Raw genomic sequence first — 27053 nt, forward strand, 5'->3', positions numbered from 1 at the left:
GTGTTAGACCGCCATACAGTCACCAAAACCTGGGGTATTAGTCATTACAGCAGCTTAACGTGTTCCTACACATGAACATCTCTCATTCCTGATTCACTTATTTATGAGGTTAAAAAGTTAGCCAAAGGGTCTTCTCCCTCAGACCACTGGAATTTTGAAGGGGTAAATTCTCTCATAATGATCTTATTATAGTTTCAACACTCATCTATCAGAACACTGTAACATTAAAAAAATATTTGGGTTGTGATATTATAGTTGAATGAATTTGTGGCATCCTGTAATTGCTAGAACTAGGACATTTTAGAGGAAAGAGAAGGTCTAGGAGCCATCTGGGAGCTTAGACTGACTCCTATGTGTGCCTGTGAGTGTTGCAGCTGCCTCCTTTGCTCACCCCAAAGTCAGAAAGGCAAACAAACCCTTGCCCTTGGGGAGGTTTGTCAAGGACAAGCTCAACATTGCGAAATATGGGCAGAAATTTCCTTTGTTCTTCAACATTTCTGCTCTACACTGAGCAGACTCCAGAACCTACAACCTAGACTTAGAGCAGACATGCGCACTTTTCACTTTTCAGTCACACTAAGAAAACAAACAAACCACTAAAGACTTTACGGTTAGCCATGGAATACGAGGGCCATTTACAAGACTATCTCTATAAGAAAGTGTATTCTGAGGTTCCGAACAGCCGACTCAGGAACTCCCATACCACGATCTTGTGTAAGTCAGGAGTGACCTAAACTAAGACATGGGGAAAAAGTAAAATATAAATATTATAGAGTTAGAAACAAGTAGAAACAAGTCTTTTTTCCTCAAGTGTGTAAGAATAGTATATTTCCAAAAAAAAAAAAAAAAAAAAGAACAGTATATTTCAGCTCTGACCCTCATCCTGTATGAGAATTCATGGAAGCCTTTATGTTTCTCTCGGTCTCCTCCAAGTTCCTATCTTGATCGCTATGAAACGTTATCTTGTAATTTGAGCTGAATGTGTCTTTAAGAAGAGAACTCCCCGAAATCTTCATTTGTAAAAAACTGTTCTCCAGTTGACATCTAGTTGGCCGGTCCTCTTTCACCTGGTTTTACTTTAGGTGTTTGTCTGATGACTTGCAAAACCATAGCATTGTTATGCTTACCATCGTCTTTGGCCCTTTGAGATATGTCTGGTTTTGAGCTATTTCAAGTAATTTTCCCCAGTCACTCACTATGTTTAAATGAAGCTCTGCTGCCTGATTTATTGTATCTTCTTCTTCTTCTTTTAACCAGCTTTGAATTAATTGGTCCCAAGTGTCATCCTTCGTTGAATCAATTCACCAGCATTAGTAACATGTATTAACTGGCAATGGCACCAACCTTTTCTCCTTGAGACATTTGTTTCCATGAAAATAGAGAGCCTGTACAGATACTGTTCTCTTCTAAAATGGCAGAAGTAAGGTCTCTAATCTTATGTTAACTCCACATAGAGATTTCTACTTTTCTCACTAATCCTGGTGTTTATTACTGAGTCATAATAGTACACTCTTCCTCCCATCGGTGCCTCCCACTCGAGTGCATGAATTCAAGCCTCTTTCATCTCTTCTCTTAAATGCCTGCTGTCCTCTGGCTGGCCAGAGGCAGGCTGATTGCAGGCTGATTCCAGTAGCTGGTCTTTTTCAACACTTTCACATGCCATCTTTTTGAAAGAAAAGATTTTTTGTCCTACCACACACCTTAAATAGTACAGGACACATTGGAATTAGAGAAAGTGAGATAGAAAAAACATTCTATCAACAAAAATATCTCAATGAAACTGTAGCATTCTTCTACAGTATGACACCCACCGTATACTCTATGCAGACAAACAGTATATAAAGATGCTCCTTAATGAGGATGTCTATGTAATTTTCCAGGCAATGCATAGAATTGTCTTGTAGAAATTTCAGTATTTTTAGAAAAAATGAAAGACTTCTATGAAATGTATATTTTATATCTTAAATCAAGATGTGGTAAAAAAAAAAAAATTATTTGTGTGGGCAGGATTTCAACAGGGGGACGTGGGGAGAGACCATTCCAGAACAGGCAGCAGGTTATAAGGAAGTTTGGGTGGAGACCAGAGAATGTCAGTAGATGGGAGGGGGGAGCCTAAAACAAAGCTTGTGACACTGGTGGGTGAGGGGCAGAGTTGCTATGTAAAGAAGACTAAAAAATTAGCTTAAAGTCTGGAATCATTTGTCAAGCTGAAGTACTTGAACTCTGCATTGTAATGCATTGACAAACCATCATGGTGTGTAAGAAAAGGAATGACAGGACAGATCTGTAGAAATCTGTCCTCACTGGGGAGGGCAGATGTCAGGAGGGAGGGAAAGAAGTGAGGGAGAAAAATAAGGCCCTCTGAATCAAGAATCCAAGGCATTGTAGCTAAAGGAGCTGTCATGGGGGATAAAGAGAGAAGTTTGAAAAGATTTGATTATCTTTGCATTTTTGTTTCGTTCATCTTTTTGCAACTAGTTGGAATTGATGCTTTCTCTGGGACTGTTCTGGTATGATGACATACCATCAGGAACATCAGAATAACATTGCTTTATATTAAAAATAGAGGCTCTGTCAAGATAAACAGTCTACCTAGTGTGGGGACATCAGTGAAATATTAAATATGACTTCAATCTTTCTAACCTGGATCATGAAGAAAGTGGTGATGGCATTAATTAAGATGGGGGGCACAGGAGAGGGCTTTTGGGTGAAGATGATGGATTTTCATTTTGACATATTGAGCTTGAGGTACCTTGGGTGATTCTGATGGATCCTTAATTAGAATTTACAAGTAGGGCTCCCTGATTTTGGGAAATCTCCTAATTACATTTAGTTGAAGCATGTGCAGAGGCTGCATCTATTTGAAGCAGGTATCATTTGTTCTCATATAACTGTCCTCCCGTCATCTTTAGGAGAACTGAGAACCATGGCATGGAAAGTGAAGACAATGCTTCCTTATGAGTTCACTTAGAATGGGAGGTGCAAGCCACAGGTGATGCTGATGGCTTCCGGGAGGTTTATAGAATTGTTGATGCTAGAAGAGCCCTTAAAGATGGTCCGGCTTGCCTTTCTTATTTTCCAAGGGAACGTGATGACATCTGGGGAGGTAAAGCAAGTGGTCTTGGGTCGCTCAGCCTGAAATCCCAGTCTTGATTTCTCTTGTTGAAAAATCATTTCATTAACTTCTTTTTGTCATTCAATCATTCCAGATTTTCTCACAGCAGGGTTTTTCTTTTTCCATTACTGTATATTTATAGACAGTAGAATGTGCAAATGTTAAGTGTTCAGTTGAGTAAATTTTGACATATATGATCACTCCTTGGATCAAGATATGGAACATTTCCACTACTGCAGAAGGCTCCTTTGAACCCCCTTCGAGTCTACATTCCTAACCCCCAGAGATAGCTACTGTTCTGACTTCTATCTCTGTGGATTACTGTGGCCTATTTTTGAATGTCACGTAAAAGATATCAGTAGATGTTGTAACGTACATACAACGTAATGTCTGTGAGGGAATCCCGTCTCTTAACATCTACTTACTTTTTATTGTCCTAAAATGCCTTTACTTTGACTACGTAAATGGGCTGGCTACAGTGGAGATTCTAAGGGCACAGGAGCCCACAGGGAGGCCCACCAGAGCCTGTGTTCTGGATTCCACCTGATTTTCAGAGCAGAAGTGGAGTCCCAGCGGAGGGACAAGCTATCTCTTTGGATATGACCCATAACACCAAGGTGATGGATAGTTTTTCATATCAGGAGGACATACCCCTCTACAGTCTACCCTTATAACTCTAGGAATTCAAAGGACTCTCCCCTCAGGGAGAATGGCAAAGAAATCTGAGTAAATGTCATCTTTGTTATTTACTATTTGTCTATCTTTTAATACTTAAAATGCAAACAGCTAATACATTACATAGCTTTAATGTAGCACAAATTTCCTCTTTAAAATTGCATCTCTGAACTTTTTTGGGGGGGTCTATAATAGAAATAAAAAAACTACATCAAAAGATAGAGAATTTTTTAAATTAAAGAATCACAATAATGTTCAGGCTTTTAAATATTTTGATTTATTTTTTTCCCTTAGGTTTTTTTTTTTCCTTATGTATTTTAATGACCAAGTCAGAATCATTCTTAAGATTCCAAATCTTTCATAGAGACTGAACTCATAGCTACACTTGCAAAGTAGTAGAACCACTAAAATTCTTCCTAAATCTATGTGGATAATCCAGGTTGGTTTAGATAATTAAAAGAAAATTAATATAAATTAATTAGGAGCTAACATCTGCTTTGTATTAATAATAACTCACCATATCTATAAAAGAAAAAAAAAAAAACCCTAAATAGCATCCCTATGGCAAAACAGTCCAGCTAAGTGGGGTCAGACATTTTTCATGTTTTTATTAGTGAAGTTCTTTAATATAAAAGTTGTTCCAATTCTGAAATAGTGGAAGATAAATTGCCGTTAGTTTATTTCTTCTGATTCATCAATTTCTCTGTATTGCAGAATATTTTCTCTCTGACTTCCTCGAGCATGTGTATTGCAGAAGGCTGCATCTTGGAAAATGAAAGTTTTCCCTTAATACTTTTTCCCAAGATTAGCAGGACATTAGACTGCTGCCTCCACATTTTTGTGGAGATATTCCTGCGAAATGCAAATATTTTCTCCAGCTCATCCTGATATCTGAAAAAGCTCAAACTTGGTGAACACAGGAGCTTATGCTAACATATTACAGCAGTTTCTGTTGCTTTTCCTGAAATTTTCCTGGTCAGTGAACATGTCCTTCAAAAATTTTCCACTGTGTCCAAAATGAAAACATTTTTCCCCCACTGTTTCCTCTGAAATCTCTTTTAAATTGTTAAGCAAAAATAAAAACTTAATGTGTAACTATCAAAGGCGATGGATGTTAACTAGGCTTACAGTGGTGATCATTTTGTAATATATAAAAATACTGAATCATTATGTTGTACACCTGCAGCTAATACAATGTTATATGTCAATCATCTGTCAATTACAAAAAGAAAAGAAAAGAAAAGAAAAAATGCCTCCATGGTCACTGTTTATCATCAGACAGTGCCAACAGCGTCCTGACTGCAGCCCACCTTCGGGGAACCTACTGTACCATCAGCACCGCAGCCCCTTCTCCCAGTGACGTCAGGCGGTAGGCAGGGCGAGGGGGCAACTAGGCTTATTCTTCGCTCCTCAGTGCTTCTCCAATGTTCTATGGCACCAGAGTCTTCGTTCAGCAACGCGTCCCCTGTCACACACGCTTACTCTTCCCATGCTTCCTGTTGTCATCGTTTGGCTCCGAGGACCGGAACATTCGGCTCACAGGCTCCGCGCCTACTCCACCCACTGCCATCACCAGTCGAGGCTCCAGCGGTGATGTGCGTGACCTGCCAACCCTCTGGCCTCTTCGTCATGCCCTGACTTTCTCCACAGCCCTTCCACACCACCTACAATCCCCCTTGCAGGGCCAGATTATGCATCTCAGACTTTCTTACCACGCCAGCTGCTTTCCTGTGAGATCTCCAGCTCCAGAATTCCACCAGCCATCATCTTCCCTTCCACATTTCAGTGTATTCTGTGTCCTTGCCCTTCCTCCGTGGAGATCCCCTTCTCCATTCAGATTTTCCATGGTTCTCCACAGAGACTAGCACCTCCTCTGTTCATCTCATTTGCTCAGCAAACTCCTATGGCCTCTGTTGTATGCCGGGCAGTGCTCTGGCCCTGGAGAGGCAATGGTACTAGATGCTCCATTTCCCCCCTCCCTGGTGTGGGGTAAGACTTTGGCATTCTGAGCCCGAAATGTTCTTTCTCATTCATTTTGAGGCTCAGTTAAAATGATACAATGTGTAGAGGACCTTTTCTTGTTGCTGCAGCTGAGCCACCACTGTCTATCACTTGTGCTTCTAATGTTTATTTCATCTTGCCCCAAATATTGTTTTCTATCCTAGTCTCTCCCACTGGACAGTGTGCCCCTCTGGGATGGGGCTGAGTCTTATTCTTCTTGAGGTCCTCTTTGGCACATACGGGGGAGCCAATAAATATTGGCTGTAATACCTAGACCGTTACATATTTAGAATCGGATCTGGGGCCAAAATATCTCCACTGCTGGTATCATACGTCATACTCATTCACAGTGCCGAGTGCTTGTAGTTCTCACACACCTGTCACGCTCCCCATTCCGACACTTTGCTTTATGCTTCTGTTTGCACTGTCTTCTCCTCCTAGAATTCTTTCCCCTTGGTCCAGCTAACATCTCCGCCCGCTCTTCCTGACCTAAACCAGGCATCATCTTCCTCTTCATCCCCAGGAATGGCTCCTAACCTCTCCTCTAGAAGGGTAGAGCACCTTAAGGCTATCATTGTGACTCACTTATTGTATTTCAATGATCACAAGCACACTGTCTGGAATCAGCTGTGGGACTGCGTAGCCCCAGTTCCCTCTTCTGCAAAACGTGGCTAAAACTTGCAATAAAACCTAGAACTGTTACCACCTACAAAAGCGTTAGAACATTGCCCAGAACTTAAGAAAGGTTCGGTGAAGTCATGCATCCGTACTGTTATGAATGTGCCTGTCTCCTTCCCTGTGAAGATGTTGGGTTCCGTCATCTTCATCTTAGATCCTCTGAGGTCTACCCATGCTTCTGCCCTGGCAGGTGCTCCGTAAATGGTGGCCTAATGATGGGACCATGGTCATGATCACTATCGTAGCCACAGAAGGGTTCTAGACAAGTCAAGTTGTTCCCTAGGGGTAACTCTGAAAGACTACATGGATCTATCCATGGTGGTAGTGAATCTTTTCAGGGAAACATCCCTCTGCAATCTCTAAAAATACTAACAAACACAAGCAAACAAAAAGCAACAGACACGAAATCATTTCTGATTGGGAAAGTGACTCTCACGTTCATAGCTTATTGCCTCCTCACTCTGACCTGTCTCTCTTGGCTCCTTCAGAAGTGCGGATTCTGGATCGCACTCATTTCCACCTCCTCGGGGCCTCACACCCCAGTCAGTTCCCCTCTCTCATTCCCCCAACCTCTTCTCATTTGCCAGATTCTCCTCCTCACTATAATGGGAGCTCAGGTCTCCACCACATACAACAGCTGCGGAAACAAACCAACCCGCAGGCCCTGGAACCCTGTATCCACCTCCACTCACTCCACAGGCTCTTCCTTTTGGACAGTGACCACTACATGTTAAACTTGACAGATGCTTTAAGTCCTTATTTTGGTGACCTCTCAGTTCGGGAGTACCAAACACTCCTTCTTTGTTCTTCTTGGAATCCTGTCTTCATCTGATCCCTGGGATATCACTGTCTCCCTACTTCTCTGCTCATCTGCTACAAGCTGTTTTGCTTCCTTCGATCCGTTAAATGTGGGTCCCATTCTCGGACATCTTCTTCCCTGTCTCTATACATTTGTTCTGGGCCATCTCATTCATGCAGACGGCAGCAGATACTTATTTCCTGATGGTTCTCTTAGTGATGGTGACTCTCAGCACTGTTAGTATTCCTGACTCTGGCCTCTCTGTTGGGATCCAGACTCGTATGAATCCTGCCTTTAGACGTGTCCTTCGGGATAGACGTTACCATAGCCTATACCTGTACAGTCATATGATGTACAGGTCAGTCGTCAAAACCAGAAACACTGGTTTCATTCTAGAACCTTCCTTTCTATTTCATCCTCACAGCCATTTGGTAAAATCAGTGGACTCTATCTCCTCAGGGTCTCTGATATCTCTACCCCTATGTTGCTGTCTCCCCCTTTCATTCCCCCGCCTCTGTCTTAATATAGGCCTCCCATTGCTTCTTGTCTGTCTGTCCATCTTCTCTCCGGTGAATGCGAATCTGATCGCATTCTGCCGCTGCTCACTGTAACTGTCAGGGACAGGTCAAACAAAATCTGTCCCGAGCCCACAGCACATCGAGTGCTCGGTCCCCAGCTCTCTGCTCCCCAACACATGGGATCCCTGCTGTAGCCACTCCCTGCTGAGTTCTTAGCTTCTGTCCCCCACCGCTTCACCCACTGGTGTGCCCCTCCTGCCACGTTTTCCTTCCCGATCTCCACTTCTCCCCACCTTCTTCACTGTACTGGCTCCTGCTCAGGCATCACAATTTAATTAAAGCGTTACACTCCCTGGGAAGCGCTCCTTGTCTTCTGGTCAGTTTCGGTCCTCCTCCTCGGAGCTCGCAGCCTCCTCAGTGTGTTCTGGGAGGTGGTGCGGTCTGTTGTTAATGGCAATGACTCTGGGACAGACGGGAAATGTTTGGGGTCAGGCCCTAGCCCTGCCACTTCCTAACTGGGTGATCTTGGCCACTTACTTGCCCTGTGCCTCATTTTCCTCATTTGTAAGGCAGAGATGTTCATGGTATTGCCCACGACAAAGGTTGGTTAGGGTGTGAGATGATTTACATAAAATCCATGCAACAGTGCTGGAGACACAGTGAGCCTGAATAAAGCCGAGCTATTTTCATTATTATGGTACCTACTGGTTTACTTGTCTACCTTCCAAAACAAACAAAAAGAACTCTGATTTCTCTCTGAGGGAAGGGAGCCATGACTATGTTTTTTGACTATGTTCCCTCGGCACCTCGCACAGCATCTGGAACATTGTAGGCACTCAATGAACACTCACTGAATGAATGAACACATACAGACATTAAGTGAAATATAGCCTTAAAACTGTACCTGTAGAGTATGCTAATGAGTAACATCCATCTAATTTTATCTTACGTGTTTTCTGCCTTGCACAGTAAGATGCTGATGATATCTCATTAACTTAGTGTAACTGACTCACTGTTCCCAGAGTCAAGAATCTTCTACTCCTGACAGGAGGGCACGATGTAGTTAATTAACAGAAATGTTATTCTGGAAGCCTTGAACTGTGTAGGCATGAACTGTGACAAAATTCCTCGGGGACACAAGCAGAGAAACAAAATCTGAATTCCTATCAGAAAGAGATCAGAAAACCTACCAAGGTAAAGGGGGAAAAAGCAGCAGAGACAGTTTTTTTATAAATCTCACTCCAGGGGCGCCTGGGTGGCTCAGTGGGTTAAGCCGCTGCCTTCGGCTCAGGTCATGATCTCAGGGTCCTGGGATCGAGTCCCGCATCGGGCTCTCTGCTCAGCGGGGAGCCTGCTTCCTCCTCTCTCTCTCTCTGCCTGCCTCTCTGCCTACTTGTGATTTATCTCTGTCAAATAAATAAATAAAACCTTTAAAAAAAAAATAAAAAAAAAAAAATAAATCTCACTCCAGGAACCATCTCTCCTGAGCTTCCTGGCGGGGAAATCAGTGAGGTGTGCAGAGCACCTCAGCCATGCACGCGTGAGAGACGGTTGGGGATAGAGTGTGTCACCTCCACCCACGGCCCTTGCTTCCTCCAAAGAAGAGTCTGGAGTAACGCAGGAAACAGGGCAGCAGCAAGACTTCCTCAGGCCATTTTTCCTCTATGTTCTTTAGGAAACCATTGTTTCTTGTTTGCTTTGAGAAATTTTTTCTCAAATACAGAAGCCTGTCCTTTTTTCCAAGGAACCTAGAGGAGATGCTCTAGCAGGGTGGGCATTTGATGTCTCTGCCACTGGGGGATCTCACGTCTGCCCTTAGGAATTGGCAGAAGCTCTGGAGACTCCAAGTGGAGGCCAGCCTCTGGTCTGAATGTCCCATCCTTCTTGACCAGCGGGAAGCACTCTGACAAAACAAGACCATCATTCTCCCTCTGCTTGGAGTTTTCACATGATGGAAAGCCTGGAGCATCTCTGAAGATGTTTCATCATCAGAAATAACTGAAATTCTACCATGCAGGTGCTAAGTAGAAACCCGTGCTCTGTCTATACTTGGCTTGCCTGCTTTCCAACCCAGGCACAGGCTTACAAAACAAAGACAAGGCAATTTTATAGAAGCATATAGCGCTACTCAAACATGGATCATCAGTTTTCTTTTTTGCCATCAGGTATTTCTAAAATACAATCCAACTGACGTAGAAGTTGGAAAATAGTTTGAATCAATTAACTTTAACTGTGGAAATGAAAATCCTTTTAAAATAACTCTAATCCATAATTCACATAAGAGAGGATGGCTCTTCAATTACTTTTTTGTTTTTGAAGATTTTATTTTTAAGTGATCTCTATACCTAACATGGGGTCTGAACCTACAACCCTGAGATTAAGAGTCACGGGCTCTACTGGCTGAGCCAGCCAGATGTCCCTGACTATTTAACTTTTTAATTCTAGAGCTAGAATATTTTCAGTTATCCTTTACATCTATACTGAGCATCCCCAGGGATATGATCATGATACCTCCTAGATACTGAAATAAATGCTTTATGAGTATCCATATTCTATTATTGTAATGGCCCCACAAATCACCACCCCCATTTTACAGATCGGGAAATTGGGATTCTAAGAGATGAAGCAATTTACCCAAGGACTTGGATTTCGACCCAAGACTATGAATTCCAAAGACTGCTAAACACAGTTCACTATTTTACCAAAAGAATCCCATGGGATTATAGCAGAAAAAAAAAAAAACCTGCCTGAGATTCCCTTTTTAAAACACCATATTGCATAATTGCAACTACAAAAAGAGAAAAACCTGCCACCAGATATTTCTGGGAAATGGGTTTGGTATCATGATGCATAAAGGGCAGAGACTGGGAGAAAGGAGACACTTTGATGTAGGGAAGGGACACCAAGATTTGGGGGAGAGAGATGAGACCTTGACTTGTGTCCCCATTCTGTCATCTATGCTGATTCTTTCTTGGTCTGAACAGCCAGGAGAGCCTGACGCGTGCAAATATTCACCACACGTGGGAGCGTGTGGACTGTACATTCCGGAAGCTGCTCCTCTGCCCCGAGGATAAAATGGCTTTGGAATAATGAGAACTGCCCTGCTCACCCCCAGCGCACCCCCACCTTCCCCAGATGGCATTCCCTGAGCCACACGACCTCGGAAGTGTCTTTGGGACCCAAGGCAAGCTGAGCTGAGCCGGAAAGCAGCTGCTACTTGCTCTGACGATGTTAGTTTCTGCGCCCTTAGCTAAATAAATTCAGAACAGAATCCTTTAGAGGGTGTGTGGGTTGGGGGCCTCTTCTGGAAAGCTACAGACTTGGAAGTTTCTACGTAGAACTCCATGCTGTGTTTACGCTGCATCATTAACTCATACAGACATTAATTTTTATGATCCCTCTTTTCCTTTGTATTACTCCTCCCACGGTCTTATGTTTTACTCCTGATCATTTTACACAATCCTCTGTCTCCTCTTAACCCCCGAATCCTTGGAAAGGAAACACACATATAAACTTTAAATAAGCAATCTTTCCCCATGTTATGGGAGCAATTTACTCTCTCAACTTCTTCCTTGGATAGCATTGAGTTGGAATGTCTGAATGCACCGGCTTCCTTGGGAGCAGTCCGAGGCGGGGTGCTTAGGTCTATCTCCAGTTCATGTATCCACCTTCCAGCACCACTGCCAGAATGAAGGTGACCACTGACGTTTGGAGCCAATGACACCACATAATCAGGGTCAGGATCAGCCGGAAGTACCAAGAGAGGCTACTGACAAGTTGACAGAAAGTTTGTACTTACATTTCAGCTCGAGTTTGATGAAATCCGTGTTGCCCAGATTTTCCAGAAACACTCCCCGTGGGATTAACGTTTTGAAGTAGAAAGAAATGTCGGCACTAGTTTCCCCTTGGAAAGTAGAGAAGTGCAGGTAGGATGATGGATTTGGGAAGGAAGCAGCATTCCAGTAATTCCCTGTGGGAGAAAAAACAAAAACAAAAACAGGGTAATTTATACCTTGATCATGGGAGTAACGAAAGAGAGCCATTTCTTGAGTTTTTAACAAGTTTCCATTGGCAATGGCTCGTTTCCTTGTATCCTGCTGCATATCACTGCACAAAATCCCCACAAACTTATTTTTGACTTTCCTGAAGTTCTGTGTGTGTGTAAGAAAGTGTTTTATTGATGATCGAGAGTTGGGGCTCCTACCAAGAGCAGCCGTGGAGGCACGGACACTAGGGAGTAAGTGCCAGTAGAGGACGACATGGAGGGACACCCCTTGACACAGCCTCTGCGGGTTGGGGCTGATTTGAACTTGCACATATGTACGGTGGCTTAGGTTTGGTGCAAGAAGCATCTGGGCTAGACCTAGAGGGACAGAACAGGAATGGGGTCTTTGGTATTCTGTTCTTGCTTCTCGTCCACCTTTGAATAACCAGTGACTGCTCAGTCGCCCGGTACAGGTGTTGCAGGGATACAGCGTGGGGAAGGGGGGAGCTCTGGGAAGAGAGGCGCGAAGGAGAGGCTGGATGACTAGGGGAGGCCATCAGTTGCCTACCCTTCCCATATAAACCTCCACAGGCTTATTGCTGTAAAGGGAATGTCTCCCCCGCCAACCTCTTCCTTCCTGGGGATTTCAGGTGCCTGAGCGGAGCCCACCTACAGGCTCTCCATTAGCCTCTACCCTTGAACCCATTCGGAAGACAGAGTTCTATACTCCTCCCCCTCCTTGTTCGATCCTGGCCAGTGTCCACAGCAGAAAAGCAGTTTACAGGACAAAATAAAAACACCCAACTCAACTATACGATTCACATTCCATGAGAACAGATGGGCCAAGAATTCAATACAACCAGGAGCTGACTCTTGATTTTATCTCCAGGGGAGAAATTCCTTCTGAACGTGCACATTTCTGAGTATGTTTACTGTCATGGCTAAGGTCTAAAGTACATAAGCACACTTTCAAATAGCTCTCAAAGCCTTTCCCTGTAATACTACACTCATCTTAACATCATCAGATTGGGCCCAAGATGGAGTCACTCATGCTAAGCCCCACGTTGGCAAACCCAAACTTAATGAAGTTCTAACCCCTTGCTCTCCCAGAAAAGAAGGCTCAAGTCAACCAGTCACCTTTTGTCTACACAGCACGCGTTACCCCAACTGGGCTCCAAATCTCCTTTTGCTCCATACAAGGGAAATAACTCTGCTTTAGCCAATCAGCTTAAGTGCAAATTTCTTGCTTCTCCTCACTTTGCTCTAGAAAAATTACTTCGCTTGCACAGCTCTTCAGAGATACTTTCTCTCTGCTAGATTAGATGCCTCCTGATTCATGAATCACTGACTAAAACCCTACTAGGTCAGGAAATTGTCTGTGGAAAATTTTCTTCTAACACTTGAATTTTTTTTTTTTTTACTTTACACTGATTTTTTGTTTTATCTTTCCTTCAGAGAACACGATTAATCAATTAAGTTCACTCTACTCATTTTTATACTATGTTTTTTCCTCTTTCATGAAAATTATGCATATATACAATATTAAGTTCAACTGCTATTCTTTTTTTTTTTTTAAAGAGATTTTTATTTATTTATTTGACGGAGCAAGAGAGAGCACAAACAGGGGGAGCAACAGGCAGAGGAAGAGGGAGAGAAGCAAGCTGCCCTCTGAACAGGGAGCTCGATGCGGGGCTTGATCTTGGGACTCCAAGACCATGACCTGAGTCGCAGACAGATGCCTAACTGATTGAGCCACCCAGGCGCCCCTCAACTGCTATTCTTTTTTTTTTTTTTTAATTTTTTAAAGATTTTTTTGTTTATTTATTTGACACACAGAGATCACAAGCAGGCAGAGAGGCAGACAGGGAGAGAGGAGGAAGCAGGTTCCCCACTGAGCAGAGAGCCCGATGCGGGGCTCCATCCCAGGACCCTGGGATCATGACCTGAGCTGAAGGCAGAGGCTTTAACCCACTGAGCCACCCAGGGGCCCCTCAACTTCTATTCTTAAGTAAAACTACTTTTGTGTTGGTACTGCTATATTTAAACCATAATTTTACATTAAATATATAATATTACTGTATGGGATATTTTAAAAACCCTCTTATTTAAGCCACTTTATTTATTTTTGTTTTTAAAGACATTTAGGAGATAGTGACATCTAGATGAGTGAATGGCAATTTAGAACCAGTAAGTCAGTGCAAACTATGTTTGTAAATGTCTTCATTACGGTTAAACAGTGGTGTGGTGCTGGTCGAATCCAAAAGTCTTAATGCAGTTTGGAGGTTTTTTTTTTTTTTTTTTTTTTTTTTTTAATTGCAACATCATAGCTTTCATCAGGAGAAAAACGAGTTTCCTCTTAGGCAGAAGAACATAGTATAATATTGGTTAGAATAACGCCAGAAAAGAAAGAATCTTAGTTATTGTGTAAGTTGCTATCATCTGAGGGCCCAGGGCTCTTCCTAACTTGAGATCTAGCTGAACATACTATGAGGGGACTTTGGGCTCACCCTTCCCCACTGACGGAGAATGAAAGTCTCCTGAGATAAAACCCAGATCAACCTAGAAGCTACAGCCCTCTCGCCAACCAGAGTTCTGGGAGGAACGGAGCCCAGTCCCCGGGGCCAGAGGGACGTACCTCACCCTGATGGGCAAGAATCCTGTAACAACCAAGGAGCCTTCGAGGCACAGAGTCCTCAGCCATGTTTCAGCCTAAAGCAAAGCATTTCTGTCTTTTTAGGCTGAATCCCCAGGACATGAATGTAATTAACATTTTAAAGTTTCATTCCAATCAAGAGCATTCCTGTTTTCGGAGGTGGTGATATATTAACAGAAGGGCAGTTGTCTAAAATGATTCTAGAAAAAGGAATGCTATAAGTAAAACATGTCAGTATTTATTCGAGGTCCAGGGCCGGTTATTCAGACAGAAATATCCCCAGAGAGGAGAAGGCAGTTCAATCAGTTCTTCCGGTTTGACGAAAGATCCCCACAGACCACGATTCCATTTGTTCTAATTCTGTGCTCACTAAGCAACTTCGAACTAATTTGGCCTTTGGAATAGACATATTCACAGGGAAATTGAACCTCATGCAAGTGGTGGTTACCAGTCATCCTCCCGGAAATGCTGGGGTTCTCCCGTGATTATCTCTGGAGTTGTCACTTGCTGTATGTCCCGAGCCTCTCCACATCCTTGTTGGGCGGTAGGGAGGACTCTCTCGGGACCTGTCTGGTGGCCGAGGGGTCTACCCACGAGGCGCTGAAGGAGAGCCACGGGGGCACGAGCAGAGGACATCAGAAATTCTACTGAGTGTACATGATAGTGTTGGCAAGCAAAACATGCGTACTGGGGATGCAGGCATGAGGGTTTTCACGGGTAGGGTAGACAGTAAGAAAGTTCAGGTGCCCCTGTTCCAGACCCTGACAAACTTCTGTGAGGTTTGCTCTGGTGACTGTGTGGCCCAGTCCCTGGGATTTTTGGTTATAACAAAATAACATGAGGGCTTTTTTTTCGTTTTTTTTTTTTTTTTTTTTCCTCTAGGGCTCACTGTGTTTCACGATGCCAGGGGCTTTTAGCATTATTATTGTTGATATTGTTCCCAACTGACCATAAGCTCCTTGAAAGCTAGGACAGAACCACTTCATCTCTGTAACCTTTGCCCCGGAGCATAGTAAGTACTCAATAAATAGTTATCAAATCTGTGAACAAGTGAATAGCTGCCCCTCTCGGTTATATCCAATTCCACTCCATATGCAAAGCCCTCATGGGACAAAATCGACCTTATGGCAACCTGAGTATTGAAGACACTAAATAAAGATAAATAAAAGCTGACACTGCTTTACCAGCTCCTGGTACCTGGACACTGGCTTCACCAGCACACCATGATTTTTCTTACCCATGACTTAATTTCTATTTTTCCCTACAGACCTCACTGGACAAGCCATGCATTTGCAGGACTGATGGTCTCATAACCTTAAGATTATTGAAACAGCTGCAATTTGTACTTGCTATCAAGGCCAGGGACATAGAGGGGAAAGGGACATTGGGTGAGAATGCCAAGATGGAAATAAAGAGATTTCGCGGCATGTCAAGGACTGGTGCCTTAGCAGATGTGGACGGAAGAAAGCAGGCAAGGCTGGAAAGTGTGACGCAGAGCGGAAAGGACTCTCTGAGACCGGAGGGGCCGGTCAACAGCCAAAGAACGACAAGGCAGTAAAGGGGTCAGGGAACCAGCCCAGGGCTGTCGATAGTCATCAAAGGCTGGGCAAGATGGCTGCTGTGAGGTGGACCGCTCTACCCCTTGAAAACCACTCGGTCATGTGAGAAGCTTTTTAAATACATCCTGGGCCAGGTCTGGGCTCATCTCGTGTGGCAGAAGAGCCAGAGGGATCTCCAGCAAGCGCAGGGGAGTGGGCCGAGGGCAGCCAACCAGGCCTAGCTGACATCTGTCATCCCTGCAAACCTTAGTGAATCATTAGTAGAAAATGCTGCGTCATATGTTGAACCAAATTCTTCAAGAGCCATTTATGTTAAACTCACTGATGATCATTTGGCATGGGATTCTGACTTCAAGATTTCCAAGGATATTTTCTGTTGGGCAGAGTTAAAGAATTTCAATCTACAATGGAACTGGACGATATGAAATGGAAAATCTCACGCATGTGCCCTCAGGAAAAGAAAACTTCAGGACTGACAGACCGATTTCCCACAAATTTACAGAAATCTGATAATGTTGGAATTTTCTAAAATGATAAGGAGTTGGTCAGGGGCTACCTTGTCACAATCTCAGGAAATGTTTGCTTGCAGTTTCCAGAGGCATGAACAAGAACTGACCAAAGTTGCATTGGTCTTGAAAAATAAGCTGAACTGAGCTTAGTTTGTCTGACTGGACTGGTGTTCTCTGCTTGGGGAATTTTCACAGCTGAGCTCTGTTGGTTGTTTATTTTAACAGACCTAACTGAACTCTCTCCTCTCTGCCCAGAAGAAACACAGCCTTCCCCAAACCCTCAGCAGATGCCTGGAACGTGCTACGGTCTTTGTGTCCTGGACTGCCAGTGCCTATGGTATTCCCAAATAAACTCATCTTTTTGACAATTTGAGCTTGCCTCAATTTACCTTTTTCTTTCCTTTTTTTTTAGGTCGACATCAGCAATTAGTTTGAAGCCTACAAAGAACAGAGGAAAAAGCAACCTTCCATCCCAACCCAATTTCTCATCAACAACTCCTACACTTTAACTCTTTCATGTCCTTGTATTTCTAAAATATATGTGTTGATACCTACTAATTTATGTGTCATAGATATACTTGATTGGCTTTCCTGAATGCAAGGTGAAGACTGAGCATTTTTAGAAGTCCCTCCCTTACTCCCTTTCTCCGCATTCTCCCAAACCAGCAAACTCACTGATTTTTTGGTGATACTGAAATTCAACATTTACATTTTTAGGACTATGTATTATTCACTGATGAGCCACCTCGTAGAACCTAATTCTATTTTATGTATACAATTTTTTTGTTTCTCTTGAATCAATAATTACCTATTTTCTCGTTGGCTTGGTTATCTTTGTACCTGTCATAAATTCTCTCCAAATTCTTCAACACATCTACAGAACTCTTCCCACAAATGTTCTCAGCGTGGCACATGTCGGGTAATCTAGCGCGGCCCCTCTTTTTATCCCTCAGAGGCGCCTTCTAGAGCCTCTGTCTTCCTGCTGCCCCGTGGACTGGCCCTTTGCAGGGCCGATGCACAGCTCTGGTTCTGGGACTGTCTCTTGCCCTGACAGCGGGCCATCCTTAAGCTACTCTTCAGTATGAAATGCCCAGATTTCTGGACCCCGTGACTTTCAGGCATCCCTCTTTCTGGGTCTACCCCCTCATTTCCCCAGGCACATTCTCCTGTAGTCTTTTCAGAAAAGGAATATAGGAGGTCAGCCTTCTAAATCTTTGCTTTTCTGAGGAGTCATTATTTGACTTTTCCACCTAATTGAGACACTCCAGGAAACTATTCTTCCATGGAATTTTAAAGGCATTTCTTCACTATCTTCAAGGTCTCTGTGTGGTTAGTGAGAAAGCTCATATTTTCTGATTACTACATCTTGTATATAACTGATGGGGTTTAGGACATGCTCCCCCAAATACAGCACCTTAGTAGACTGAATATTTCAAGCTGAAGGAATGTAAGAAATGGCAGGTGCAGAAAGGACTGTCTGACCCTCCCCTCAAGCAGGTCATGGACCCTCATGTGAGGTGGCCTCCCTCTCCCTGAGGAAAGCAGCTCCTTCATCTCAAAAGACAAAGGGACTCGAGAGGAATCAAAACAGACTTGCCGAATTTCCCCCAGCTTACTACACATAGCTCATCCATGGTCCCATCATGCCTTTCCATGGCTTTCTATTACTTATCAAAACTAGTATAGAGGGGTGCCTGGGTGGCTCAGTGGGTTAAAGCCTCTGCCTTCGGCTCAGGTCGTGAATCCCAGGGTCCTGGGATCGAGCCCCGCATCGGGCTCTCTGCTCAGCGGGGAGCCTGCTTCCTCCTCTCTCTCTGCCTGTCTCTCTGCCTACTTGTGACCTCTGTCTGTCAAATGAATAAAATCTTAAAAAAAAAAAACACCCTCAAAAAACTAGTATAGAAACACTCAGGCTTAACCATTCCTTTATGAAGGCTCCCATGTCATGCAGAACTTATTTTAAATAAATCTGTATGCTTTTCTCCTGTTAATGTGTCTTTGTCAGTTTAATTTTTAGATCCAGCCAGGAACCCTCATTCAAGAGGAATGAGGAAAACTTTTTCCTCTCCTACATAATCTGTACTTTTTTCTCTCTGGAAACTGTCAGGATATTTCCCTCCCTTAAACGAAACTTTATACGACTGCCTTGGTATGGATCTCTTCCCCACATCAGGCCTGGGACTTCCCATCTTTCCAATCCTTCTTCTCACATACCTACTGTTTTACATTTATCGTTACTTCTCTTACTCCTTTGCATTCCTAATTCGGATCTTTGTTCTTTGTGCTCTGCTTTGTCGAACGTTCCTTCAGCTTCATTTTCAACGTTGCTGTTGTGTTTTTATTTCAGCAATGATATCTGTAATCTCCAAGTATTATTTCTTGTTCTCAGAGAGCCCCCCTTTCTATAGCACTTTGTTCTAGGTTGTTTGTTCTTATTACTGCTGCTGTTATTAGTTTTTGATGCAATGTCTCTTCTTATCTGAGAAAATTAATTTCATTTTTAAAACTTTTCTTCTGCTTTCTGCATTATTTGTTTCTTCTGAGATTCCCTTCCCTGCTGTGTCGTTAGCTGGACTCCTCCCTTCACGACGTCCCTGACATCACCTTCAGCGGATGGTGAGTCTTGCTTTTCCACTCATGCAGCCCAGTGAAGTACTAGTGAGTGCACTGGACCCGGCGAGTGCGTGGATCTCAGGGTGGTGGTGGGTTTATTGATGACCGGGCTTTACTACAATGGAAAGCTCACCATCTTATCAAAGGGCCCCCAAATGTCAGTATCTGTGATCTTTATATGGACATAGATCATGTGATTTCTTGAGAGAAGGATCTTCCAACTTTCTCATGAGGAATATACATGTTGTAGTCAGCATTCTGCTCAGAAGAAGGAGGGTGAGGGGTTCATAGTAGATTTCCATGTCTTTCTTCATTTTAATGGAGGCCTTTTGCCTTTTTCCTTTGGTGCCTGCTGTCTGGGGCATAAACCTCTCACCTCCTGCTTGGGTAGAATAGGACAGCCACTGGCGTGGTTGGAGAATGTGACCTAGGGGTGTGGCTGATGCCATACAAACTTCCAACCTGTCCTCTGTGAGCCTAACCCCGATGGGGCCACCTGCTCACTCCCATTCCTGAACCTGTTGGAATTTGCTGAAGAAAGAGAGGGAGCAGCTGAGCATGTGACAGGCTGGAGGTCCCCCTGTGATGGGGGTGGTTGTAAGTGCAGGGAGTGCTACAGAGGTAGGGGGGTGACAATATGTGATCTCGCAAAGCTCTTCTGGTTTGGCACTTGGTGACGCCACCCCGTGCTGGTCCACACCTAGGCCCCAGAGTCAGAGTCTAGCTCTGTCACCCACCCCCACTGGGTGACTTGGGAGCAGGTTCTTGATCTTCCTGGATCTCAGTTTCCTCATTTGTACAGTGGAATAACAGTGGAAACTCTCTTATTGGGTGTTGAGAATTACAGAAGATAATCACAGAAGAAATGGGTTTAGCAGCACAACCGAAGCGTCCAACACGTTATTGCTACTGTTACTGCTACCAAGAACACGTTCGTTAATCAGGACGACTGATGGCTCTGGCGTCACATGCAGTTGCTGTCTGAGGGCTTGGCTAAGGAGCAGGGGAGGATGGGAAGGGCTCTTCCACTCCTTAAAGAGGTACAGAGCTTGTCAGCAAACTCGCCTGAGCCTTCCTTACCCTGGGGGTGAATTCTTTAAGGGGGAAGCACGAAACCACCCCCAACTACACTGAGACAACCTCTGATTCTGACTTCTCTAGCTGGGAGGCTCATCTCAGACTCATACCCACGTCTGCCCTTTTGGCCTGTTCTCTTCTCACCCTCCTGCACCCCACTTACTGGCTCTCAAAATGGTGCGCTCCCCATTTCCTCATCTCCTTATTGCCTTAAAAAAATTCCTTTAGGACACACAAATGGGAGTCACCTTGAGCCTTGGTAATGTGGTTTATAATTTTGTAGAGCAGCCACTGAACAAAAATCCGATGAACAAAGGAATGGCAGAGCATCTAAGAAAGCAGATAATCCATAGATAGTCTCCTTTGAACAAAGGTAAGCCCAAGAGACCTGCAGGCATTCTGTTCCCTCCTCAGTGAGGAGATGGGTAACTAGGAAAAGAGAGACTCGGCATTTGACCAACGTGGAGGAGACTGCACGTGGGCTCTCCAGTTGTGGGCTCTGGTTTGGTGAGGCCATGGCTGCCGGTGTGGTCTGTATACCAATGGTTGTCTAACAATTTCCTCGGAGCCATCCAATGGCCCAGTCCTGGGACCACACTGAGAAGCATAGCTATAGCTTTTGCTTTAAGTGGCAAGCAATTTTCAAATCTAACCCCAAGGTTAGAAATTTGGGTACTCTTTATGTTATGCCATGAGCCTTCTATTGTTTACCAGGGGCTGGGTGCTATTTACAACAATAAGCCAGATGGCTTCATTTGCATGTAGATTTGAGTCTATTTGTAGAGGTATCCTTATGGGTAGAAAAAAAAAATGACTTCCTTAATTAAACCATTTTGTACAGTCAGGAAAGGTAAAAGTAGCTTTGTTCAGCTCCCAGCCTGATTTTATAGGGCAAACTCAACTTCAAAATGAAGGGCTCCAAGTTAAAATGTCATTAACTTGCAAGGTATCACCCTCACCAGCAAGCCTTTCTGAAGCTACAACCCACAGGGCCTGTGGGAGGGGTCAACAATGTAATAAATCTTTCACCCGGTGTCTCTCTGGGATTTGGTTCCTGTGGGCAAGAATGGGGTCAGGGTCCCACAGAGGAAAAGAATGCAAGAGTGAAATGCTGGAGGTCACAATGCTTTCTGCACCTGCTGTGAGCTGACCAGCAGCCTGGTTATGGGGGGGAGGTGATGAAACAGACTTGCTCCTGATCAGTCATGGAAACTCACATGTTCAATCTGTCAATGGTGCGTATAAACACAGTGGTACTAAAGACATAGTTTTATTTTAGTTTGTGTGCTCGAAACAGTTGTATGTAGTCAGATATTTGGAGATAGGGAGCGGGTCTAAAACTCCCCAAAGTCTCCACGTTAGATCCCTAAATTTCCTCAAACTTTCCTTATTGGGACTAGTAGTTACGCCTAATTAGTTATACTAGTCATCATAAATATAATGGGATGCAAAGGTAAAAATTATTCACCAGAAGTGGAGAAATGAATAACTAGGTTTGTACTGGAAATATCTGTCCTCTCTGCTCGTCATTCAAACTTCTGTCTTGGGTAAATTCTAAAGATTTCTGTGTGATCAGTTCCAAGGAAGGAGGCAATAGCAAGCCTGAATGTCTTCTACCCTGGTGAACAAAGGATCGGACGAAGATCTGTTTGCTTTACCAAAAAGAAGACCATTGCATCTGGAGGTTGTAGGACAAATTTATGTCACTACATGCAGGTTGAAATTAAAAATACTTAACAAGTAATGTAGTATACAGGAGTGGCCATGGGAGGGCTCCTCCAGGGACTGCCTAATTTTCAATGCTTGCATGGCAGTCCCAGGAATAAATCTGCTTTTCTTTCTCTTTCTCTTCCTGAGCGATGTGATGTCACTCCCTTTTGTGATTTCAAGCACTAACCATAAATCAGTGATTCTGAAATTTATGTACACAGATCGCTACCATGGGTTCAAGATTAACATATGGTTTTCTTACTGGGCAGCTTTGCTTTGACCTACAAGTACCTCAAACTCTAAAAGACTGAAAGTGAATATATATTTCTTCTAAACTCATTCTGCAGTATTCTCCCCTTCAGAGCTGTTCCCACTCAGCCACTCAAGCCAGAAACATGAGACTCATTCGCCAACCCCTACCCCCGACCCCCGACCCCGGGCCTGATAACCGCACCTCGGAAGTACTCTACAGGTATGTCCCCTCCTCTCTGTTCCTTCTGATGCCAGGGCTCAGTCCACCCCTCTGGCCTGGACGACACGCTATCTTCAGGTTCTGCTTCCAGTATCTTGAATCCAGTCCTTACACAGCCAGCAGAGGAATCTTGTCAAAATGCACAGCTGACAGTTCAACTCTCGGGCATAAAACCTCTCCTGGTTCCAAATGCCTGTGGAATACCTCGGGAACTCCCAGATGTGGCACATCAGGCGTCGGCATAATTCTCCAGCCTCCTCTCCCCCTCCCCTGCGCCTCAGAGCACGTGCCCGGCCACACGCAACCATGTGACTTCCCACCACCCACAATGCTGTGTGTGGACTCCCTGTCGCTATTTGCATGGCTTCCTCTTTCCAGACTTTTCTCTCCCTGCCTTCCCCGCTCACACACTGCATCTGGCTTAATTCCTTCTCTCCCATTAAGGTCCAGTTCAGGGGCCACCTCCTCCAGGTGGCCTGCTGACCCCTCCCCCGCAGGGCACGGCACACTTCCCCCGCGCTCAGATGATGTCTTGTATCTACCATTGTGCTTAACTTACTGCATTATTACAATTACTTTCATGGCTTCCTCTCCTCTGCGAGGCTATAAACTTCAGAGAGCAGAGATTATATTTTCTATTTCTTTCTACCTGTCATATCTAGCCTCACACACACATTTGTTTCACTTGTGTTTCCCGAGGAAGTTAAAAAAAAAAAAATTGTTCTTCAAAAAGATCTGAACTGTTGATAATCCCACTACTAGTTCTTACCACTCCTTGGAGACCATCTGCAAAACCTACCTTCTCCTGTTTCTGAATTGAAGAATTATTTAGACCATTCGGACAGGAGGTTTTGTTTTTGTTTTTGTTTTTGTTTTGCATTATTTACCTGGAATTTTAGGCATATTCAAATTTCCCTTCTCAGAAACCTGACACACAGGCCCTCTTCTAGGACATGGCATCTTTAGCATGCACTCATGGTGGCCACTGATGGTCCTGTGGCCGGCCAGACCCCTGGGGGTCACCTGTCTTTACTATGTCTCCCTTATGCTATCTACTTCCTCTTATCTTTTTCTCTCTCCCTACATGTGTAATTCATGCCCTCCTACCGTTCGGTTCCCCCTTTATCATCGGCCCGGTTGCAAGGAAGCAGGGTCACGGCACAGATGTAAAAGCCTGTGCTGTGTTTAGCCATATTCGGCCACCGTGCAGAGCAGGGGCGCTGTAATGTGAGGCAGCCCTCACGTATTGATGGACTCCCGACCCCCCAGAGCCCCACAGCCATAGAAAAACAGATTTTATATAAAATCCATTAGGTGAGTAAAATGTGGAGGAAAGCCGGCCATTTCGGCAGAATGGTGGGTGCGGACACGGGAAACGGCCCTGCACGGCAGAGTAATGGATGGATACGAGCCACACAATTACGTTACACAAATCAAGGTTTCCTTTTTGTGCTCTTTTCATTACAGGAAATAAAAAGATTCCCACATGCGATTCATAGGTGCTGTCGCTTTCCTACTGAAAACTAACGCGGTCCGCCCGACCCCAAACCGGCTCCAGGACGTGGACCAGGAAAACAGACTGTGTGCAAAGATGTGGTCGGGAAACGGGGCTGCCAGCTCTTAAAACCTCAGTTTCTGTATTCGTAAATTAGAAACATAATTCCTTTGTCGCAGGGCTGTTGTAAAGATGTAAAGCAACGGGCATCATACAGAAGCAGTTTGAAACACTGAAGCACTCTAAAAGGGCAAAACCACCTCTTTTGGCCTCTATTTATTATTAATCATAGAATAATGACATATTTTTGTGTGTGCAGGGGTGAGAGAGTTGGCCTGGATTTATGCATAACTTGCTGCCGTTTCTTAACAACTCGCAAATACTCAAGAAAAAGGGAAGACAGTTGAAAGAGAGCCTGAAAACAAATTCCTTTTAGTGGCTAAGTGAAAATAATTTCCTGTGTAAAAATAAATAATGCATCAAAGCCGAAAAAAGATGTTCAGACTTTCAGGATAAAATGAACACACTGAAGTCACGATTCTGCTTGTGGCCGCGATCCCTTGCTTCGGTGGTGCGGAGCTGGGCGCACTGACCCGGCTTTGGCTGTGCTCGCCCCCGGCTAAGGACTGGAGGAGGGGGTTCAAGTTGATTGCCAAGGACACCCCCTGGTCTGGGACCCTGTGGGACCCTCACGAAGTCTGTAATGTTGTGTCACGGAATCAGGACAAATGGTGAGTGCCACGGCATCCACTGTGTTGATTTAGAACCGTCTTACTTCAAAGGGATCTGGGAATTTATAGGAGGGCAGGAGATGTCGCTGGAGTGGTGGGTGACCAGCTGCGGAGACGCCTGGCACGAAGGGCGTGGCCCCAGGAGTCGCAGCTGAGTGTGGCCGGATGGCACCGCAGGCTGCAGGCCCCCAAGGTCAGCTCTGAATAAGGAGGGGCTGACACAACTCCAAAAAGCAGGGCCTCCGTCTCTGTGTGGTTTTTTTTTTTTTCTTTTTTAAGATATTATTTATTTATTTGGCAGAGAGGGAGAGACAGCACAGACAGGGGGAGGGGCAGGCAGAGGGGGAGGGAGAAGCAGGCTCCCTGCTGAGCGGGGAGCAGGATGTGGGACTCCATCCCAGGATTCTGGGATCATGACCTGAGCCGAAGGCAAATGCTTAACCCACTGAGCCATCCAGGCAGCCTCCCGCTCCATTTACTGAACATACTGTGGAGCAGAAGTACGCACCCGGCTAATGAAATATCACCGAGATTACGGCAATGCCATTCAGTGCGACATGTCACTTTATGATCAGACTTTTACAACCTCCACCTCAAGATTTCAATTTGTAAAATAAAGGCTTGGTCTCAGTCTTGCCATTGGGGTTACTGAAAGCAAAGACTACCTGTCCAGAATCGAACCATTTGGGAATCTCAGTATTTCTAAAAGCGACTTTAGAATATAACAAAAAGCTAAAGTTACAGTTTAACTACCACGGCACGGTGCTGTAGGTGAGGTTAATCCGAGACCAAGTAGACGGTGGCACAATCTGGGTTTCGAAAGCAATTATTTCCAGCAGCCTGGCAGCCACCCAGGGCACGGCAGCTTTGAGACATGTTGCATTCTGACCTTTTCTCAGTCCCAGGGCTCTGGAGGAAAAACAGGGGCTTTAAAATTCAGATCGGAAGGCGCACAAACAAAGCACTGAATGGATTCTGATAGAACCCATCTCACATTTCACCTCGGCAAAACTTTACGGGAAGTTTATGGGGATTTATTGTTTCAAGAACAGAAGGACATTTACCTACAGATGCAGGGGAATAAATTTCAAGTACATTTAGTATTGGAGAACGGTGGCTTTATTGCTGATTTCAATCCACTTGACTTTCTCCTTAATCTTCTACCCTCCACCTGCAGTGGAACACTATGCCACACCTTTGCGGTTTGGGGTATCCGTGGTTTGTAAAATTTTAAAGAGTTTCTAATGGAAACATCTTCCATGTGTAAATCTGTGATGGTATATTATACAAATATAATACAAGGTGGCATGAACAGTACAACAGATCTATGCGAATTATCAATTGTGTATTGTTATGTGAAACACAATTTTCAGGATAAAATGTTTATGATGGCTCCATTTTGTTGAAAAGTGTATGTGCGTGTTGTCTGTGTGCCTAATACATACAGATACACACTCGTGTGTGTGGGTGTGTGTGTGTAAAGAGAGAAAGGGAAGAGGAAGAGGAAGCAGAGACGGAGTCCATGAAAGCTGGACTGACCTTTTCCAAGCTGAACTTGGAACGGGTTGAATGTGAGGGGAGCCTAATAGAGAAACACAGAGCGAGAACAGCATGAAAGAGAATATAGGGGCGCCTGAGTGGCTCAGTCAGTTAAGTGTCTTCCTTCAGCTCAGATCATTGTCCCAGGGTCCTGGGATCGAATCCCGCATCGGGCCCCCTGCTCTGCCGGCAGTCTTCTTCTCCCTCTGTCTCTGTTCCTCCTCCTGACTCTGCTCTCTCACTCTCTCCCTCATTCTAAGAAATAAATGAAATCTTTTTTAAAAAGAGAGAGAATTTAAGTGTTTCATGCTGGGAATTAAATGGCTTTGATGTTCCTGTGAGATGCAAATGAAGGTCAATTTTTTTTTTCATGACCTATGGTAATCGGACTGTTGCTTTGAAAGGCAAGTTTTTCCTGGGACAGAGCAGAGGGGGACACAGGAGGTTTCATCTCTGGCACTGGTGACTGGTCCCTGGGCCCCACCTCATGGCGGTACTGTAGATGCCATGGGCAACATGGACAGTTTCTCCTATCGCAAGTGAGAAGAGGGCTCCCAGGGCTCTAGCCCTCACGTGGCTGACCCACAGCCACTGAGGCTTTCCCGAACTACAGACTGCCCACCCCCGACAAAGGAATCAACTAACCACTAACAATGATGCTGTGAACTTTCTTCTTAGCCTGAATTCTCACTGGCCATAAGCAAGCTTTCCTGCACCAATCTGCACTCTATCAAGATTCTGGACTTCCTAGAGTTATTAGCATTTATGACCAGTTAGCGTCATAGAATTTAATATCATTATCAACAGTAGCAAGCGTTGATTGAACCGTGTTCCAAGCAAAGTTTTAATACAGGCATCACATCACACAACATCACTTGTGATTCTGGTCAGAGCTCCATGTTTCCCACGAGGAAGCTGAGGTAC

The 27053-nt window shown here is 44.3% G+C and overlaps 1 protein-coding gene across 1 annotated transcript in view; it reads right to left on the reverse strand.

The window, feature by feature from the left end:
* The window catches only part of CNTNAP2 (contactin associated protein 2), a 1946973-nt gene that overhangs the window by 225044 nt on the left and 1694876 nt on the right, over positions 1 to 27053 (reverse strand). The window contains exon 16 of the mRNA XM_059396202.1: positions 11586 to 11756. Within this exon, the coding sequence (XP_059252185.1) occupies positions 11586 to 11756 (171 nt within the window). The remainder of the gene's footprint in view (positions 1 to 11585; positions 11757 to 27053) is intronic.

Source organism: Mustela nigripes, chromosome 4 (genome assembly GCF_022355385.1).
Source record: "Mustela nigripes isolate SB6536 chromosome 4, MUSNIG.SB6536, whole genome shotgun sequence".
Classification (NCBI taxonomy): domain Eukaryota; kingdom Metazoa; phylum Chordata; class Mammalia; order Carnivora; family Mustelidae; genus Mustela; species Mustela nigripes.